This window comes from Aspergillus saccharolyticus, assembly GCF_003184585.1.
Source record: "Aspergillus saccharolyticus JOP 1030-1 unplaced genomic scaffold BP01scaffold_8, whole genome shotgun sequence".
Taxonomy (NCBI): domain Eukaryota; kingdom Fungi; phylum Ascomycota; class Eurotiomycetes; order Eurotiales; family Aspergillaceae; genus Aspergillus; species Aspergillus saccharolyticus.
In genome coordinates, this window is record NW_020290618.1 from 920,585 (window position 1) to 939,559 (window position 18,975).

General features: G+C 47.3%; 8 protein-coding genes across 8 annotated transcripts in view; 4 read left to right on the forward strand and 4 right to left on the reverse strand.

The window, feature by feature from the left end:
• Positions 1 to 616: 616 nt before the first annotated feature.
• On the reverse strand, positions 617 to 2,070 carry BP01DRAFT_355077 (uncharacterized protein). The gene is made up of 4 exons (XM_025574606.1): positions 1,544 to 2,070; positions 1,283 to 1,489; positions 1,071 to 1,223; positions 617 to 1,011 (listed from the first exon to the last, which is right to left on the reverse strand). The coding sequence occupies exons 1-4, from the start codon at positions 1,919 to 1,921 to the stop codon at positions 796 to 798; spliced, it is 954 nt and encodes a 317-aa protein (XP_025433264.1). The 5' UTR covers positions 1,922 to 2,070; the 3' UTR covers positions 617 to 795.
• A 49-nt stretch (positions 2,071 to 2,119) lies between these two features.
• BP01DRAFT_315543 (putative AP-3 complex subunit delta) lies at positions 2,120 to 5,785 on the forward strand. Its single transcript, XM_025572562.1, has 6 exons — positions 2,120 to 2,344; positions 2,405 to 2,523; positions 2,574 to 2,770; positions 2,823 to 3,206; positions 3,273 to 3,501; positions 3,554 to 5,785. Coding segments are annotated over exons 1-6 (2,940 nt in total). The 5' UTR covers positions 2,120 to 2,342; the 3' UTR covers positions 5,563 to 5,785.
• On the reverse strand, positions 5,678 to 6,629 carry BP01DRAFT_355080 (RAMP4 family protein). Its single transcript, XM_025574607.1, has 4 exons — positions 6,553 to 6,629; positions 6,194 to 6,486; positions 6,000 to 6,129; positions 5,678 to 5,941 (listed from the first exon to the last, which is right to left on the reverse strand). Exons 2-4 carry the CDS (start codon positions 6,194 to 6,196, stop codon positions 5,835 to 5,837), a joined length of 240 nt encoding a protein of 79 aa, XP_025433266.1. The 5' UTR covers positions 6,197 to 6,486; positions 6,553 to 6,629; the 3' UTR covers positions 5,678 to 5,834.
• Positions 6,630 to 7,976, forward strand: pxr1 (telomerase inhibitor/ribosome biogenesis protein PXR1). Its single transcript, XM_025574608.1, has 2 exons — positions 6,630 to 7,037; positions 7,090 to 7,976. The coding sequence occupies exons 1-2, from the start codon at positions 7,015 to 7,017 to the stop codon at positions 7,940 to 7,942; spliced, it is 876 nt and encodes a 291-aa protein (XP_025433267.1). The 5' UTR covers positions 6,630 to 7,014; the 3' UTR covers positions 7,943 to 7,976.
• A 673-nt stretch (positions 7,977 to 8,649) lies between these two features.
• On the forward strand, positions 8,650 to 10,249 carry BP01DRAFT_336980 (diacylglycerol acyltransferase type 2A). Its single transcript, XM_025573264.1, has 2 exons — positions 8,650 to 8,952; positions 9,022 to 10,249. The coding sequence occupies exons 1-2, from the start codon at positions 8,780 to 8,782 to the stop codon at positions 10,046 to 10,048; spliced, it is 1,200 nt and encodes a 399-aa protein (XP_025433268.1). The 5' UTR covers positions 8,650 to 8,779; the 3' UTR covers positions 10,049 to 10,249.
• A 518-nt stretch (positions 10,250 to 10,767) lies between these two features.
• Positions 10,768 to 13,971, reverse strand: BP01DRAFT_231703 (putative kinesin family protein (KipA)). The gene is made up of 2 exons (XM_025571208.1): positions 13,052 to 13,971; positions 10,768 to 13,000 (listed from the first exon to the last, which is right to left on the reverse strand). The coding sequence occupies exons 1-2, from the start codon at positions 13,827 to 13,829 to the stop codon at positions 10,923 to 10,925; spliced, it is 2,856 nt and encodes a 951-aa protein (XP_025433269.1). The 5' UTR covers positions 13,830 to 13,971; the 3' UTR covers positions 10,768 to 10,922.
• Positions 13,972 to 16,049: 2,078 nt separating this feature from the next.
• kin28 (TFIIH complex serine/threonine-protein kinase subunit KIN28) lies at positions 16,050 to 17,579 on the reverse strand (the record flags this gene model as incomplete). Its single annotated transcript, XM_025579548.1, has 2 exons — positions 17,193 to 17,579; positions 16,050 to 17,071 (listed from the first exon to the last, which is right to left on the reverse strand). Exons 1-2 carry the CDS (start codon positions 17,383 to 17,385, stop codon positions 16,050 to 16,052), a joined length of 1,215 nt encoding a protein of 404 aa, XP_025433270.1. The 5' UTR covers positions 17,386 to 17,579.
• Positions 17,580 to 17,661: 82 nt separating this feature from the next.
• Positions 17,662 to 18,975, forward strand: part of BP01DRAFT_422115 (mitochondrial 37S ribosomal protein mS41) — a gene marked incomplete at its 3' end in the record, with an annotated part of 1,440 nt that continues 126 nt past the window's right edge. The window contains exons 1-2 of the mRNA XM_025579549.1: positions 17,662 to 18,516; positions 18,644 to 18,688. Of these exons, the coding sequence (XP_025433271.1) occupies positions 17,827 to 18,516; positions 18,644 to 18,688 (735 nt within the window). The 5' untranslated portion in view covers positions 17,662 to 17,826. The remainder of the gene's footprint in view (positions 18,517 to 18,643; positions 18,689 to 18,975) is intronic.

Genomic DNA, 18,975 nt, shown 5'->3' on the forward strand with positions numbered 1-18,975 from the left:
ATTTGATAGTGAAACAGATTCACATCAGCAAGTCAGCCGATACATTGAGTATGTCGGACAGCCAGGAGGCGGGGATCACTAGAAGATGGACAGGAAGGCGAGGGTGGGGGTGAACAGAAGAAAAAGAAGTGACAAGGGAGCTGGAACCTCGTCGGGGACTGACAGCGACGAAGAATGTGAAGTAACTACTGCCTGATCAAGACACTTTCAGGCCTTGCAGTGGAGAAGATTTGGGCATGGCAGGCATATCCCTAATCTCGAATTCGAGTCTTGTCGTCATTGGTGGTACTATCAGGCACTGAGCTGGCGACGATATTCCTTTACACACCGTAAATAACATAGTGTAGTGCTGCCCGAATGCCCAATCAAGAATCTAGTTCAATGCCAACGAGTTGTGCAAACGCAGCCCCTCCTTTCGCCTTACGCGCTTCCCCTACGCACCACATGATAGCTGTTTATCCATTTCTTGCTAGGACCAGCTAGTAGATAGCTTGCTTGGTTGCACGCAGCGCATGAATAAGAACTTCGGGAACCGCACTGTGGGCGCGCCCGGACCCGATCTCTGGTAGACGCTCGATCCGGCGCTCACTTTCTAGACTGGAGTGTTATGCAGGGAAGGAGGGCTTGAGGAGTCTTCTTCCTCATTGGTTTATTTTAAAAAGCCGTGCCTTTACGAGTGCCTAGACTCAGGTAACCCATTTACACTCCTGAGCTGAGAGCGAAACACATGTTGCGTAGAGATCGCTATCCTGATCTTCACTATAGCATCTTGGTTTTAATCCGTCATCTGTTCATTTACTGAGGCCGATCGGAGCGATCGAGAAGCTCCTTGACGGCTATAAGCTCGGCTTGATTGTGCTCCCACGAGGAATGATCTGACGAGCGTCGAGCCACAATACCCTCGAGTCGTCTCCTCGCATATGTATTGAGTGCTTCCAGCGTTCCGGTTGTCGTAAACTTGGCTGTCATTGTCGATTCCTCCGACATTTTCTCAAGCAGAAGTAACGTCGCCTGCGGTAACCCGTGTGAGAGGAAAGATACCCTAGAGGGAGAACTTGAAGCGTACGTACCATGAAGAGACCGTAGAGTCCTCTCAAGTAATCGCCACAGAGTTCAATACTTCGACAGAAATACTGGATTGATCTGCGTAGAAGATGGCAGGCATTCCCGGCATCAGACGAAGAGGAACAGGAATAGAAGACTTCCCCTAACCGGGAATGTACCTATAAAGCCAAGGCGTCAGCCTTCTGTCATCAAGACGAGTTGACGGTGATAATAATACATTCCAAGCGTTCGGCACAATCAACAAGGCCTCTTCGAGGCTGAAAATCGCCTGTGGACACATCCCCAAAGATTGATATATGTCTGCGAGTTCACACCATGCCTCCGCATCTGTCGGAACAGCATCCAGAAGTTTTATCAATCCTGTTATGGCTTCCACTGGTCTAGACAGGTAACGAAGAAGAGCAATTCGACGCTTCAAAATTGGCTATTATTTATATCAGCTTCGTGTAGTATCATGACAATATCGGTAGGAACAGACCAGATTGACTGGGTCGTCAGACAAAATGACTTCGTATTCATGTAGACACTTCACCAACTCCGGGCGACCTTCGGCAGTAGCTTCCTCATGTAATCCTCGTAATGCTGTCACCTTGTTATTCGAAGAACCAAAGCGGCTTGCTAGTATATCTATACACCGAAGAGCGGATCTATCATCCCCCGATTGTAAGCACGAAAAGGCTAGTTGCTCCAATATGTCGTAGTCCCCGGGATTTTCGCGGTTAGGAAACGGTACAATTGGAGTAGTGTCGCCTATTGAAAAGTAATTTTCAAGGATTCTGGGCGCTTGTTGTGAGAGACGAGAGATAGTGATGAGATTCGAACTATTATGCTCATATCGGAGGGTACTTTGCGCCATGATGTAGTTGTTGTTCTTGTTGTTGCCTGATTGATTAAATGAGGATGGTTTGAACTTGCGCCAGCATGGATTGCAGAGCACCTGAACAAATCGGCAGGAAGCAGAGGCTAAGTAGCAAGGAGAGGGAAATTATATATGCTAAGTACTCCCTTCGTACTAAGTTACGTATGCGGAAGGAGTAATTAAACTGCCCCCTCCCGATGAACTCCTGTTCCCGTGACCCAAGCAACACCAGCTCGACGCAATTGCCCATACTTCCCGTCTGGTATTCACATTGTAGGCTCCCAGTTATCAGTTCGTGATATTTACTCCAGGCTATCTTTCACAATTGAATATCTTCAATATAACACCCTATGGTATTCTAGAAGTTTACCAACTTGGCAGCACTCCGTATCAGGTGCTGCACAACACCTGAGGCATAATGTTGGTATCCTGACCGAAGTATTTAGTTCATACCAAAGGACTAACATCCCCGACATTAAGGTTCGAAAAGTCGCTATATGACCTGATAAAAGGCCTTAGGAGCCACAAAGGAGCCGAGGATGAATACATACAGGAGTCTCTTCGCGAATGCAAAGCCGAAATCAAGACGCAGGATATGGGTACGCAGAGCATGCATATTCTGCCGGATCCGACTTCTAATATGTCCCAGATAAGAAGGCCACGGCTCTTTTAAAACTCATATACCTGGAGATGTTCGGTTATGATATGTCTTGGGCATCATTTCATGTGCTTGAAGTCATGTCATCTGCTAAATACCTACAGAAAAGAGCTGGATATCTTGGGGCCGTGCAAAGTTTCAGACCCGATACCGAGGTTCTCATGCTAGCAACGAACCTCTTGAAGAAGGTATGCCTGCTTCCAAGACCAATTTAACATTGCCAGACCTAAGTTTGTCAAGGACCTAGTATCGACGAGCATTTCAAACATGTCCCTACCTCTAATCACATTGCCCAGCATTATCACGTCCTCCCTCGCCATGTCATTACTCCCAGACGTTCTGTCTCGAGTTTCGCACTCCCATGCTGTGGTTCGGAAAAAAGCTATAGTTTGTCTATATAGACTTACACTTGTCTACCCCGACGCTTTAAAACTAGCTTGGCCTAAGATTAGGGAACGCCTCATGGACGATGAAGAGGACTCTAGCGTCACCACAGCTGTCCTAAATGTGGTATGCGAACTAGGATGGCGCAGACCTCGTGATTTTTTATCTCTTGCGCCACGTTTGTTTGAACTACTCGTTGATGGTGGCAATAATTGGATGGCTATCAAAATAATAAAGCTTGTATGTTGTCTACATCATTTTATGGCCCTTTTCTTCTTTCAATCATTTCTTCCCTAACGATCCTAGTTCGCAACACTTACTCCACTAGAACCACGATTGGTTCGAAAGTTACTTCGACCATTAGTTAAAATCATTCAAACAACAACTGCTATGTCTCTACTCTATGAATGCATCAATGGCCTGATACAAGGCGGTATACTCGATAGCGACGAAGGTGCTCAAGAAAAAGACGAAATTGCTGATCTTTGTGTGGAAAAACTCCGAGGCATGGTCGTATCTGATTCGGACCCGAATCGTAGGTGCGTCTGCCCGAAAATATGCGATGGCAACTAATGTGGCATCACCAGTCAAATATGTGGCTCTCCTAGCATTCAACAGGATTGTTTCAGCGTATCCTGCATTGGTTTCCGTGCACCAAGGTGTGATTATGTGCTGCTTCGATGACGCAGACATTTCGATTCGACTCCAAGCCCTCGATCTTGCGACAAGGATGACCACTAGCGATAATCTTCAGGTGATAGTAGAGCGGTTAATCTCACAGCTGGCTCATTCCAATGAATCATACGGGAGTGAACGCATGAAGCCTGATGATGAGTTCTCTGAAGAAGTTGGCAGCGAGTTGAGAGGAGTTTTAGCCAGCCGCAAAGCGACAATACCTCTCCCAGCTGATTACGAGATTGAAGTGTTGCACCGAATAGTTGACATATGTTCACACGGGAATTATGCGAATTTGTCTGATTTCGAATGGTACGTCGGTGTGATGGTGCGGCTAGTGAAATATCTACCCCCAGACACCCAAAATATCGATCTCCTGACAAGTAGTCGGATGGGCAACGATATGGACTACCAGACAACTATTGCTAGTCGAATTGGTTCCGAGTTACGCAACGTGGCCGTTCGGGTCAAAGATGCCCGCACAGAAGCGACTAGGGCTGCAGATTTATTGCTCTCGCTTGAGAATAGAAAGTCCCTTTCCAGCACGGCTTCGTATGCAACCAATGGCATCCTTGGGCCGCTTGCGTGGGTGGTCGGTGAATATGCCGAGCACGTGCTTTACCCCGAAAAAACGCTTCTTTCCTTGATTGACATATCCAATCTCTCCTTGCCCGGGAAAACGCTATCTCTCTATGTGCAAGCCATTCCCAAATTGCTCAACACCTTACTGCCTCGCGAGAGAACATGGGACCGAACCAGAAGGAGCGAAGTGTCACTCATTCTGGTTCGAATTACCGAGTTTCTCGACTCTCTGAGTTCGCATCCTGACCTGGAGGTGCAAGAGCGAACTATTGAAATCCTAGAGGTCATGCGCTTAGCAGCAGACGCTTTGCAGTCTGACTCAAACAATTGGAACGAAGTACCATATCTTCTGTCTTCGGTCATTCCTAATCTATTCCAAGGACTCGAACTGAACCCCGTCTCTATGAACGCACAGAAAAAAGTCACGGCACCAGATCGGCTTCATTTGGCCCATGCATTCAATGGTAGCTTTGGTGATCTCTTTGATAACGATATCGATGTTATAACTGGAACGGAGTATGAAGTATTATGCAACGATTTCTACCATTCCAAGGAAGGCTTATCATCAACTAAGCATCATGGTGACTTCATTGTGACAGACGCAGCTTATGGGACACCGTATCAGGCACCATTGGGACTCATGGTAGAGGAGGCGTCCACCCTCGCGAGAAGATTGGACAGGAAGGAACGAAGTAGGGACGATCCTTTTTACATTGGAACAGATGACGGCTACTCCGATATCTTGAGCCCACATCATCCTTCCTTCAACGTTCATAATGATAGCGAACTCGATATTGACGCTATCCCAATCATCGATCTCAAATTGAACGCTGGAAGACACCAGCGACCCTCCAAGAGTCAGAGTGCTAATCGGATCAAACTAGAATCACGTCTCAAGCGTTACGAAGTTCTATCCGACGAGATTCTAGGAAATGAGGAAACCGGGACAGCCAACGTAATGGGTGAAGTCAATAGATGGAAACGGTCTTTGCTTCAGGTTGATTCTAGTGGGCTGGAACACCTTCAACTTGGCGATGAGAAGCCTTCATCTCGCAGTCAAGCAAGCATGCGAGAAGTCGAAGATGATGCGGAAATGGCAATGGCCATGCAAGAAGTGGAACAGTTCCGTCTGAGATTGCAGAGAGCCACAGAGCGAGTGCATCCTGCAGGTATTTCTTCAGAGGGAACATTGGTCAAGAAGAAGAAGAAGAAAATCAAATCTGTGGTCGGTAATATGCAGGGATCTCCTCAGCCTCGTGATGATATCAGTTCAACCAAGGGCATCAGCAATAACCTACAGCGGCAGCAGCAGAAGAAGAAGAAACGAGCAAAAATGTGATTGGTGATCTGTACTCAAGCAGTCGCGTTTTTGGCAGGTATTGCCTTCCCCAGCGGTGTCGTTGATGGCTAGGATCAATGAAGATCTGACCTCTTTTGCTGTACAGTGTAGCAGAACAATGGTTACATAACAGCAAAGACGACAAGTAACGCGCAAGGCAAGAAGTTGAAGGTCCGAGGCCTTGATGTGATCATTATGGAATTTGCCACCTATCTGGTGTGGGGAATAATAATGTGCGATAGTTAATGGGACATAGCAGGCTGCGTCTATGCCTACTGCAACAATAGATTGAAGTTTGAAACAAGCGCAGACCATAACCTGGGCACAACCCCAAGCAGCTCGAGAAAAATTCCACCGCAGACAACGAATGCAAGGATGACTATCAATTTCTTAGTCCCCCAAATGGTGAATTGGCATGGCGGCAAGTGAGAACATACCGATCCAACCTGTAGATACTGGAGACCGCGTGTGCTGCTTTGGCTTCGGTATCGCTCCTCCTTTGCCACGCTTTGCGGCTTCATGCTTTGCATACCTCTCGTTAGCCTTTCTCTGCTGTGGTGTTTGAGCCTATAACTTGGGATTAGTATTCATGAAAGTTGCATGCCGATTGAGTCATTGATCTATAGCATACCATGATGCCACCGTATACAACTCAGCCTTCAAGTACGGGCCAGTTTAGATATTGACGTCCCGATAGTAGGTGGAAGTATCTCGAAATAGTGGTAGCTTGGTATGTGTATATTGAAGGAGAGATTTTTGTGCAAGGTAAGGAAGCGAACAGGTGAGCGACAACCTTGTATACAGAAAAGGCCACGTTGTGCCAAGTATGCGAAATACGGAAAAGGTACGGAGTACTGACACTGTACACAGTCGGTTCCAATGGTTATTGGTAAGAAGCTACTAAGGCGTCGCTAGGTACCATAACTACAATCTGATCAGCTTATCGTACACACGCACCCTTACTCCAATATTATTCCTGCTACCGCCTACCTGATGCAGAACTTGAAAGTACAGACGAGGATCACCGATTGCCCTTAACATGAAGGCGGTCACAACACGGACAGGACCCAATCCAGGTCACCAAATTGGCAGTACGGTACGGAGTAACTTACGGAGTACTCCTCAGGTAACCTACTCCGTTCCCACCTATGTATGGGCCACGGCATGTGCGTGACATCGGAGCATGATTAAACGAGTAGGCGGTCGAATTTTCTACCAATTTTGCCTCATGTCCACCAGTTTCAGATTTCTCCTCCACATAATGCGCCGGGTGTAACATTTTTCATTTATCCTTATGACCATCGCATGAAGTCATTCCTCACAGCAGAATTTTCAGTTTCTTCCAACTGCAAATCCATGTGGTGCAGATAACGCATAGCACAATACGTCCCGGACAAATATTGCAAGCAGAGGAGGATCCCATTCGGCTGAAAAACGGTCTTGATCTAGCAAATGGGTCTTGCCGCACCCCGAAAGTAGGTAGGCTCGAATTTTTTTGCCCTGATTATTCTAATCATGGCTGCCTAGGAAATCTAAGATCTCGCATGATCCCAATAATACGAATTGGTCCCGCTCAACGACTGGCTTCGGGCACAAGATTCTCAGTTCTCAGGGATGGACACCGGGTGGCTTCCTAGGTGCACGAAACGCTGCACATGCTGATTTATTCACCACCGCAAGTGCATCTCATATTCGGGTCGTCGTCAAAGATGATACACTTGGCCTTGGTGCACGACCGAAACGGGACGCATTAGATGAGCCCACTGGACTTGACGCTTTCAGAGGGTTGCTGGGACGCTTGAATGGCAAGTCAGATGCAGAGCTAGGGATCGAGGAGAGGAAGCGGGAGAATGCGAAGTTGGCTAGATACGCGGCCAGCAGATGGCAAGCGGTCAATTTTATAAGTGGTGGATATCTGGTTCAGGAAAAGACCGATGTCCCTGCTTCGGAGCAGCCAACCCAAACCCAGTCAGACACGGAGAAGCTCAACCCTAACAAGGGTACTTTAGAGGCTCAGATACGCCCGAAAACGACTGAACCTTTAGATTTTGAGGCCTTATCAATCGATCGTCAAGGTCAACACGAGGGCAGTCCAAAGCAAAAGTCGGAAATCCAGGCCTCTCGTAAGAAGAAGTCCAAGAAACGAAAGAAGGATGAAAAGCAAGAAGAGGAAGACATGGAACATAAAAAGAAAGAGCTGAGGGATACGAAAGACAAGTCCTATTCCGGTTCATCGGAGGAAGTTGATACACCAAAAGTCAACCCTATGTCGTCAAGGGAACGCCGTCCGATGGGTAGGCATATCTTCAGAAGTCGACATATTGCACAGAAAAAGAGAGCCCTTCTCGATGAAAAATCTTTGAATGAGGTAAGAAGTTAGCTCTCTGATGTGGTCATCTGTGCTAACTCAAGAACACTTAGATATTCATGGTCAAATCTTAAGTGCAATGACCTTGCCGCCTCTCGCTTCATGCAGTGGCTAGCTTAAACTGCTTTTGACCTTCACTCAATACCCTAGATGCTGGACCGGACAAACTTTTTTTTGGCAACCATCTCATACCCATGTGCTTGGCGTAACATTTCATGGTCATATCTTTGGCCAGTTAGTCCCGTACCAATGAGCCTTCAAATTCACTGCCTGTTGCCAGCATTATAGATATAGCAACTCTATTAGTCAGCGAATGTAGCTAGAATAATAGTATGTATGCACTTTCATTTGTAGAGGTATATGTTATGCAGGCCGGCCGTCAGAAAAGGTACCTTGGTTATCAGCTAGTAGGTATTGCATGGACTCCAGCCGTGATCATTCCAATAAAGAAACCTCTCGTTCAGGTAAAAGGTATTGACTTTGACTATATGTGTTCGTCAAGAGTAACTCCTATCACTTTCTGCCACTTTTTCTGGAAAGAAATAAAAACAGGTTGTGCCTTACGACCAATGGTGGTGAACTGAGACTGCTGTTTACATATACGCATACAGTATAGTCCTGCACACGGATACCTCGGTCCAGCCGCAGCGGCTGAATGTTACATCATCTTCACGTTTCGTTAGCCGTCGCCGTCATGACTTCTGTTCTCCATACCTAACCTGCTATCTATGCTTTAGGAAACATTTGTTCGGAACTTTTGAGCACCCAGACTTGATCTTCGATTTGCGTTCTTATCTTAGCATATCCTACTTGCATAAACTAACGTTAATCGGTGCAATTAAGCCATCAATGTCTGATTGTGGAGGCAGCGCCACTGCGGAAAATGCGAACAACGATCCAACACTGAAGAAACCAGTATCTTCGAAGCGGCTACCAATCGACAATAAACATGACGACTCTCCAAGCGACAGGATTAGCTCTCGCTGTACACGAAGTCCTCAGAAAAACCGACATGGGAGAAGGTATGTAGACATCTGCATTGTTTGTCTTGTTATTTGCGTCTATAGAATGCCATTGACCGTGGAGACTAGAATTCGCTGGGCACCACTAAATATCGGTCTCGAACGACGCCTACAGACATTTGTGGTTCTTTGCCATACATTAACAATTGCTATCTTCTTGACCATCTTTTTCTTCTCATGCGCCATCCCACTTTTATGGCCCGTCCTAATACCGTATTTAATCTACATTTCTCTCTTTTCGACAACTGCTACCTCGGGGAGCCTGGGCGGTCGCTGTAATCTCCTGCGCTCCCTTCGCATCTGGAAAATATATGCATCCTACTTCCCAGCCCGCTTACACCGATCCGAACACCTCCCACCGACAAGGAAATATATCTTTGGGTATCATCCGCATGGCATCATATCACATGGTGCTTTTGCAGCGTTTGCTACCGAGGCTCTTGGGTTTTCCGAGCTCTTTCCCGGAATCACAAACACCCTTTTAACGCTTGACTCGAATTTCCGGATTCCATTTTACAGAGAGTACGCCCTTGCTATGGGAATAGCCAGCGTGTCCCGCGAATCCTGTGAGAATATCCTTACTCAAGGGGGCATTGATGGAGAAGGAATGGGACGTGCGATCACTATTGTCATTGGTGGCGCCCGTGAATCGCTTGATGCTTTACCCCAGACCTTACGCCTTGTTCTTAAGCGCAGAAAGGGATTTATCAAGTTAGCTATACGCACAGGTGCTGATCTTGTGCCTGTATTAGCATTTGGCGAGAATGATCTTTATGAACAAATACGCTCCGAAGACCACCCAGTCATCCACAAGTTTCAGATGCTTGTTAAACGTGTGATGGGCTTTACAATTCCTCTATTTCATGCGCGTGGTATCTTCAACTATGATGTTGGGTTGATGCCCTACCGTCGACCACTCAATATCGTGGTGGGTCGCCCTATCAGGGTAACTCAGCAAAGAGACAGAGAAAAGTTAGACGATAACTATATCGATCTACTTCACACGATGTATGTGCAAGAACTAGAGAGACTATGGGCGCAGTGGAAAGACCTCTATGCTAAAGACAGATTGTCCGAGATGGAAATCATTGCATGAGGAGCATAAGAAATCGTGATTAACGTCTTCCGAGGGGCCGGGACAGTGGGAATATCATCCAAGATTTGACTGTAGCTCCGGGCTGCGATAATCTCAGTTTCAAGTATTCTGACCCGGAGGTGAGCACTATGTGATTATAAATAAGAGCCACTGAAGCTGAGAGAGCTTGCGTGAACTCCCGAATAATACCGTCTAAGAAACCAAGCTTGCTCACGTAACGATCAAAACTTGCCACCTCATTCCGTGCTCATATCGCCAAATCCATATTGACCAGACTTCTCTGACAGATAGTTTAACCGAATGAAGTAAGCATGCACCAATTGCTTAATAGCTGCGGAATAGGGACCGAGGGTGGGTATCAGATATCAAAGGAAGAGTGGGAGAACAATTGGGCACAAAGCACGTGCAACATAATCGAGCTGTGAGAATCTGCGCTCGAAAAATTGTAGTACGGAGCTTATATGATAGGCCGTCTTCATGGCTGAGCAAGGAAGGGGATTGTCGTCTCGAGGGTCCAGCAGTCTGGTACGTGCAAGGGATAGTTTCCAAGGCGAACATGGGCATGGCTGGTATCGGGGCCTGACAAATTCACTGTGATGCTCCGGTCTGATTTTTTGAATTCACAAGTGCAATTCGTCCTGCCAGATGGCAGGTAACTTGCCTGAACATCAAGTGCTAATCTCAATCCTCGCAAAGCAATCTTAACAACCTAGTCAACTCCTAAGGTCATTCAAACAGCTTCGCTCCTGCAACGGCGCGTGACCCCAATCCGTTCTCCGTGATTGATAGCTTGTTCAAATAAGGGGGAAACTGCTCGTGGAAGGGAACAGAAATTCCTAAACTGATAATACTCTAGAATTGATGGTGCAAAGTGTCAGGTCGGAGTGTTCTGGTCGGGGTCCAGTTGATCGGCATTACTCGTAATCAAATTTGCTACGCCGGGCACCGACTCGGATGCGCGACGACTGTCAGCAACGACGCGAACACTTCCACGGGAGCCTTTGACTAAGTGGCCACTCTCAACATGATCTTGAATCATCTCATCAAGGATGCGGGATACTTCGTCCATGCTTTGCCGTTTCCCTTCCGATATCTCCTCAGACCGTGGGGAGAAGTCTGCAGTGTAGGGTAAGGCATAGTCGCTGTCCAAGAGACTGTGCCGATGGGCTGAAGTTTCTTTAATCTCGGGCCCTGAAACATCCGTAGCAATGTGCGCCAGATCCCGATGCCGAGCAGCAGATCGAAGGGCTGTAAGCATCCGGTCTTTATCATCCAGCTGTTGACGAAGCTCATTGATTTCCATGTCCCTTTCATGCAATAAAGCCATTGCATCAGGCATCTCAGTATATGTGCCGCTTGCCTTTACGCCGATGGACAAGCGGGAATGACTCGAGCGGCGGGCTTGTAGCAGCCGCCTCTCTAATGTAGATATATATCGATTTTTGTCATTGAGGTCAGCTTGAAGGGCTGCAATCTGTTGTTGAGCACTGGCCTTGCCATCTGCAAACTCTCCTATACTCTCTTCCTCCTCTTCATGACGCACAGAATCACTGGTGAAATGTGCGCTGGCCGCAGGGTCACAACTGTTCACCGAAACGAAGGACATGGGGCGGATTGGAATATGCCCGTAAGCGCTCAATGTAGACTGACTGACTGAAGATCGAAGAGACCTCGTCCCGGCATCGAAAGCGGATTGTCTGGAAAGTCTACCAAGGGAGATATAACCCCCGTGGCTATTTACTCCAGTCGATTTCGAGCATAATATAAGTCGATTTAGATGCTCTATCCGTTCCTTTAATGCCGTCCGGGCCAGTTGTATCTCCAGCATTTGCTCTTCGTGACGGGCCTGCGCTTCCTTTTCCAGCTGCTGTTCTTCGAGTTTGAGCTCTTTCTCAACCTGAGCTTTGGTCTGGCACTCGAGCTGATTACGGAGAGCCTGGATTTCCATCCGATAGCGTTCTAAAAGAACCCGACTCCCTGCATCAGTGCTACTGCTCCCTATTGCCTCCTCTGCTCTCTTGGCATGACTGACGATGCTGTTCTTGGCTCGAGCTGCGAATTTCAAAGTGTTGAGAGTTTCACCAGTATGTGTCTTGTTTGCACTGCCTAATTGAATCGTGCAGAGAATGCTTACAAGAGAGTTCCCTGACAATGCTGGCTGCAGCAACCTAGTGAGCTTGCTATCACGGTAAGGTAGATGTTTGCCTTCTTTGTCTGTTGCGCCACCAGCTTTGTCTCTTGATTCTGAAAGTTTGGAGATGATCGTGCCTAATGTCAATAAGCTCTTGTTGATGTGAGCCCCTTCTGCACGACGTTCTTTGTCATCAGCAGCCCGCTCAGATCCAGCGAGGTCAATGAGGCTTAGTGTGGACACCCTCACACCTCCGGGCAGCAAACCCGACCGCCGATCCTGCGATGCTCCTGCAGGTGCTCGTTCCCGGCTTTCAACAACGATCTGCACAACCGCATGACTTCGTGAACTCCGAGCATTGAATTGTGTGCTGCCAGTCCTCCTCGCATGGTCCCCTCTGGCTATGACACGAAGAAGTTGCGTCGGGCTCTGGACAATTTCTTCTTTCAAGGGAGTCGCATATATGCCTCTCTTGCTATCCTCGCGCAGCTTAATTTCTTCCTGCTGGGTAGTGGACGGCGCACCGGAAACCGATGCCGAAAGCAAGTCATTTATTCTCTCATTGTATATCTCGAGGTAGCTCACCCGCAACAGAAACTCCCGGTGCGGCGTCTCTCTGATGAAAGAGAAGATATCTGTTATCGCTAATGGGATTACCCCTGGGGAGGTGGCTGTTCCTTGCATCGAAAAGGTTTTGCCTGTTCCAGTCATGCCATAAGCGAACACTGTGCCGTGATAGCCTTCCATTACCCTACGCACTAGACGTTTGGCAGCGGCATCGTAAACCTTTGCATTATCTTCACTTGTCGAGAACACATTATCTGAAATGAAAGTCAGCACAAGAACCCTTTTGAGTTGTTCAGAATATGTACCATATAGATAGTCACCGCCTTCTTTTCCATGATAAGAGATGACTGCCCGCCCTCCATCTAGCGTCCATTCAGAGGTCTTTGTGGCTTCACTACCTGCAATCTCGGGTCGTACTCGGACGCTCACGATCACGTTGCCTTTTGTTGTGTCCTTGCTCTCCTTTGATTTAAATGTAGATTTGGAAAGGCCACTTGTTTCATCACCGTCCTCATATGTGGTTGCGCTAGTAGAGTACGACCCTTGCGCAGAAGAGCTTCTGCTTTGTGGAGGGGAAGCATCCGGGTCCCGGATCTCGTAACTAAGAGCTGACTTCAAGTCCCCGTTTGCGTGTATGAGAGACGTTGCTTTGGAGGCTCGGAAGCTACTGGTTGTGCTTGTGCTCAGTCTGGAGCTTTTCCTTTCTCTCAAGCTTCCAGAAGAACGTAGTCCTTTTATTCCTGAGATTGAAGATGCGGTCGAAGGGCGACTTCCAGCCTTGGGTGGTTGAGGAAAGGCTGCGATGCTGACCGTTCTTCGCAATGATGCGTCCGGACTACTGGGAACTCTGGTGCTGATAACTGAACTCGACGGACCAACACGTGTTGTTGAAGTAGAAAGACCGTTTCTGCTAGCGACAGACATTGGACTAGACGGCGCGCGCATGCCTGAGGAAGCCTGGAATGAGGGTGGAGCCCTAGTTGAATGCGGTAAAATAGTGAGGGTTTTCCGCGATCTCGGCGCAGAAAGTTGAGGAGCCGGAGAGCTGGCAGTAGGCCGGTTGCTTTGAGGTAATGCAGACATAGGTTCGTTTGGCAAAGCCGATCGGTGATCGGCATCAATCAAGCAGGACCCGGCGGATCGGTCAAGTTTGTTCTTCGAGCACAATTCGAACAACAACAATATGCAATAAAGATCACTTGTGAACGTTCACCCACGTTACAAAGACCTCTGAAGCTCAGACCGATGCTTTGCGAAAGCAGTGCCTGAAGAACAAGGCTTAATTAGAATGAGCTGGAGGCATAAGGGGGTGATGACATTCGCTGTTGAACGTTGGGCAGGAGAATGGAGATAAGGCAGCGTATTCGAGGACTTCAAAGAATACATCTAGTCCAAGATTGCACATGAAGAAGCCCAAGATATTGTTGAAAATCTTATCACTGCTCAAGATAGGCATTGTTTAATCGCAATCATGTAAACTTACATGGGACCGTGAGTGGGTTGCAGTTGTGAATTTCCTGGGCGAAGCTCAAAACACCTTTGCGCGCTCCGCAACTTAGCGGTTATGAACAGTGCCAGGAACTAAATTACCACCATGAGACCTTGAAAATTGGGATAATTTGAGACAAATCTGATGACTGCTTTTGTGTATAGTGAACATGTAACAGTCGGTAAGGTGTCATGGGACAGTCAACGTAAGGCAAGAGAAGCATGAATTTGCAGATAAGGGGCAGAGGAACGGGAAATAGTAGTGTGGACGGAGAAGAAAGGTTCAGATGTAGATCAGTCGGGATGTTTAATGAGCTCGAGTGCCAACTTGGGCCGTGCGGGGGAAGAGAGGAGGAAGAAACTTACACAGTATGTATTGTATGTATGTATGTAGGTATGTATGTATGTGTGCAATTGCCCATTTGTGTCACTAGTTACCTTCGTGGCAGTCTCAGCTTAGACTCTTGGTAGTTTATTTAGTACTAGTTGTAACCAATGGTAATTATACTAACGGTGAATACTCCCAGACGCGAGGCCAGGCGTTGAGTAGAAGGGATTGGACAGAAAGGAGAGTCCGTTGACTCAATGGCCACGGGTGACGCGAACCTTGAGGCTTTTCCTAAACTCCTTTTGCTCGTACGAGTACTAGCCTACTAGATACTTAGGCAGTTAAATCAAAAACTTCTCCTTGGTTAATTACTGAGCCTGTAGTGGTGGGTCAACATTTCAGAGCATCTGCCTTGCGAGCAGAAGCTGAATTACTTGTCTAGGGAAGGAAGTACACGGCTCAAAGTGTACGCCGGCGCGGCGCCGGGCGGGCGCCCAGGCACTGAGGCTAGCCAGTCATACCTGGACCATAGTCGAGGTACCGTGAACTATTGTGCACGGTGCGGGACGGGTACCTGGAGTCAACTTGATCAAAGCCAAACTCAACTCTGAGTAGTGGGTACTAGGTAGATACGATACACATGAAACTCAGTGGCGGACTGTTTTGGGGAGCATTCTCCTCCTTGCATCACAATTTCCTGCAGATGCCAACAGGACTGTACAAATCTGGATAATCATGGAGAAATCACTTTATTATGTCTCTTGGATCAAGAAAGCAAACTTGGTCCTGATCACTGTATGCGCTTATGGACCAGCAACATACTCATGCTAAGAAGTCACTCTTAAGTTACAGTTAGATTCCGAAACTCTGTCGCTCGACATATACACTGACTCGCTAACAGCCGAAGATGTACTAAGAAGATGCATAAAAATCACCCCTTGCAGAGAATACTGCTAGACTGGGCATATACCGTACAAGAAATGACCAAGGTTCCTTGCACCGGAAAAACTAGACCGAATGAAGAAGACGAATGTAATAAAAAGACTTCACAAGTATTGAAGTTCGATCTTCGTGACAATGCAAGGCACTGGTGGCATTGCTCTTCATATCGGCATAGGTCAAGCTAACATAGCGGCATACACACTAGAGCTTTGTATAGAGTGTTCGACTCTGCAAACAGAGGGATTGCATGTTCTGGCTGAGATCATGGGCAGGTTCATGCCACCGAGCAATTGGCTCTGAAAACACGTCATATCATCTCAATGGACTTGTGCTATGGGCCCATTCACATAAATCATTAGCGTCGCGATGAGAACGATGTCAAATTCTGTTTCTGCGGTTCATCCCCTTTCAAGGGCAGGTAGCTATTGTAATCGAACAGCTGAGGATATGAAAATAATGGTATCGTGCGATGCAGCTAATGAACCCACTGGAGCTTTGCTTGCAAGAGGTTTCAAATCATCGAGTCTGTGCTTGGGATTATAGAGCTAGCCTCGGGCCCCGCTGAAATTCAGCTGTCGAGCCGCATTTTTGAATGTTGTATCGTCAACCTCTCCCCCTCGCCGAGTCAGATCGTGACCCATTTTCTCAATGCCATCCGGCTTGCGAGGAAGGTTTTTCTTGTCGGTCGGCTTTGGTTCGGTGGACCACCAGCCGTGCTGTAAGACTCTGCAAGCCGTGCTTCGTTTCTTAGGATCCAATGTGCACATGGACATTAGCAGATCTGCACCAACAGGACCAGCTGTCGGAAATTGCCTAAGGAAAAAATCTCGACCTTGAAGGGGAACAACATGGCTGGAATCAGTGGGAAGATAATTGGGCAGCTTGGTAACACCTGGCCAGTTATCCTCGGTTGGGGTCCCGAAAGCCTCACATATTTTAGCAATCTGATCTAGATCCGTATTTCCCGCGACGAACGGAACTCGCAATAAGAGTTCCGCGAAGACCATGCCCATGGACCATATGTCGACAACACCTGAGTATTGCCGGGCACCAAAGAGCAGCTCTGGAGGACGATACCAACGCGTGATCACCTGGTGGGTCATATTCAGGTAGGGATCAGCAAACGACCTAGCTAACCCAAAGTCCGCAAGCTTCACTTCTCCATCTGCCGCGATAAGAAGGTTGTTAGGCTTGATATCCCGATGCAAGATGAAGTTTTCGTGACAAAACCAGACCCCTCTAGCGAGCATCCCCATCCATGCCTTAACATCAGCAGCACCGTAGTGTATGTTGGTATCCTTGATCAGCATCTCGAGATCGCCTCGGGGTAGATATTCGAGTACTAAATTGAGATTCTGATCCTTTGATGAAAACACATCGTGAAGTGCTATTATGTTGGGATGTGAGAGCTCTTGCAAATATTTTACTTCTCGAATAGCGTCCATAGAAAGTCCATCTTTGTACTCTGCATTGACCTTTATCTTCTTGATAGCGACGAATGAGGCCGGTTTCGTTCGGAGGTGGCCAAGGAAAACAACAGCATAGGTACCTTCGCCAAGCCTTTTATCTAGAATAAAGTCATTAATGTGTTATTTGCCGCACAAAATCAAAACAAGACACTATTCCCGAGGAATATTCGGTTGAGGAGAGCAAAGGACTATTCGAAATACCAGAGAACCAAAACATACCTTTGATATACTTAAGTCTTACATCATCGTTCAACTGTTCAGTGATCTCACGCTCATTGTTAGAATGAGATGGAGGGAATTGGTTCTGTTGGTAAGATGAGTTTTCAGAGCTATTGGCATCCGGCTTTATTGTTGTACTGGTGACTTTTGCTTCATACGAAGCAGGATACAGGACTGAAGGAGAGACAGCCATCGTTGCTAGAATAGCGGCTGTTGGTTGTTCTTGGGGAGGTTCAGTAGAGTCGCGCCCAATTTTCTAAATGCTGTATGAAACTGCTCAAATAGATCAAAGTAGCATGTTAGAGGGCTTTAAGAGGGCAGTGAATTCAGTATATCGAGCCGTATCTTCATGACAGCGAGGGCGAGGCAGCTCAAGGCTTCCCGAGTATGGCTGTTTCGGACTTATGTTGATCCTGGCTAGAACATCGCTGCGCCAAAATTTCTCAACGATATTCCGACCCGAAGAATGACAGAACTAACTGCCAAGCAGGTCTTGAAAGAGAACTAAGGGACCTCAGCCAAGATATCCGCTTCTATCTTCCGATCATAATTTCGAGTTTCTGCATACCATTAGCACCTTGAAGTTCTCAATCTAGTTCAACTTTCACAAGGCTGAGGAATCAGCCCACCTCTGATGGCGATGCACAATCCATATATCTTTACCTTGCGAGCGATGCGACCTGTTACATTCGGAAAACAGTGTTTCAGGCACCTTCACAAGCAGGTGCCTGCTGCTGCAATACCATCGCCAACGCCATTTGTCCCAGATGTTCAGACTTTCCTTACACTAATCGGCCGTGGCATGAACAAGCATGCGAGCAAGCTGCCATCTTGGGACAAGTTGTTCTCCATTAGTTCGTCAGAGCTTAAAGAGCTGGGGATCGAGCCTGCAAGCCAGCGAAGATATCTACTACGCAAGAGGGAGAAATTCAGACAAGGAATCTATGGACCTGGTGGTGACCTGCAGCACGTCATCAATGGTGTCGCACAACTGCGGATTGTTGAAATTCCGAAGGAGCCTACGGACGTTGCGAAATCCAACAAATCCGAATATCACCCAGATTACTCGGCAAATTCATCCCCAGGCATGAGGAAGGTCATAGTCAATCTGCCACCAGATGCTAAAGAATTTATCCACAATCCATCGCAGCCACCGAAGATAATCGCGCACATGAAAGTCTACCACGGCAACACTATAAGAGGACCTTTCCTGCAGCCAATCAAGGGCACCAAGGGCAGTGCAGCTCTTTTCGAGCTGAAGGAGGGCATGTGGGAGGATCGGCTTGGAGTCAAGGTTGATGGTGGTGAAAGAAGACGTGCGGAGGTCAGAGCAAGACGCAGGAGCGAAGAACGGCGGAAGGGTGCTAATTAACAGTACAGAAGGTCTTGATCAAGCTGAGGCTAGCTTGTAGCATGCCTGCTTCCTCTGTTCTAACTACAATTTGTGTCAGTTTTACTGCATGTACCATAGGCATTTATTCACTACAGGTTCACTTGTATGTTTGCGTATTGCTCTCTCGCTATCGTTACGACAGGAGGAATTAATTGCAGGGCTCTTTTGACGAGCACGTTGCTTCGTCATTCTTTATCAGGCTCAGCAAGGAGTCTTAGACCTGCTAGCTGCTTTCACGTAGATTTGTAGCGCGGCTTTTACTTGATCTCAATCTATCGTCTTCGATTGACAGGCTAAGAAGAAGAAGAAGAAGAAGAAGAAGAAGAAGAAGAAGAAGAAGAAGAAGAAGAAGAAGAAGAAGAAGAAGAAGAAGAAGAAGAAGAAGAAGAA

Coding starts and splice junctions, on each gene's coding strand:
- BP01DRAFT_355077 (XM_025574606.1), bottom strand. CDS start 1,921: ATGGCGCAAAGTACCCTCCGATATGAGCATAATAGTTCGAATCTCATC. Junction 1,490..1,543: donor CTGACGACCCAGTCAATCTG/GTCTGTTCCTAC, acceptor TATAAATAATAG/CCAATTTTGAAGCGTCGAAT. Junction 1,012..1,070: donor GACTCTACGGTCTCTTCATG/GTACGTACGCTT, acceptor GGGTTACCGCAG/GCGACGTTACTTCTGCTTGA.
- BP01DRAFT_315543 (XM_025572562.1), top strand. Junction 2,524..2,573: donor AATCAAGACGCAGGATATGG/GTACGCAGAGCA, acceptor AATATGTCCCAG/ATAAGAAGGCCACGGCTCTT. Junction 2,771..2,822: donor CAACGAACCTCTTGAAGAAG/GTATGCCTGCTT, acceptor AAGTTTGTCAAG/GACCTAGTATCGACGAGCAT.
- BP01DRAFT_355080 (XM_025574607.1), bottom strand. Junction 5,942..5,999: donor AGTATCTACAGGTTGGATCG/GTATGTTCTCAC, acceptor AGAAATTGATAG/TCATCCTTGCATTCGTTGTC.
- pxr1 (XM_025574608.1), top strand. CDS start 7,015: ATGGGTCTTGCCGCACCCCGAAA. Junction 7,038..7,089: donor GGTCTTGCCGCACCCCGAAA/GTAGGTAGGCTC, acceptor ATGGCTGCCTAG/GAAATCTAAGATCTCGCATG.
- BP01DRAFT_336980 (XM_025573264.1), top strand. CDS start 8,780: ATGTCTGATTGTGGAGGCAGCGCCACTGCGGAAAATGCGAACAACGAT. Junction 8,953..9,021: donor AAAAACCGACATGGGAGAAG/GTATGTAGACAT, acceptor CGTGGAGACTAG/AATTCGCTGGGCACCACTAA.
- BP01DRAFT_231703 (XM_025571208.1), bottom strand. CDS start 13,829: ATGTCTGCATTACCTCAAAGCAACCGGCCTACTGCCAGCTCTCCGGCT. Junction 13,001..13,051: donor AGGCGGTGACTATCTATATG/GTACATATTCTG, acceptor CTTTCATTTCAG/ATAATGTGTTCTCGACAAGT.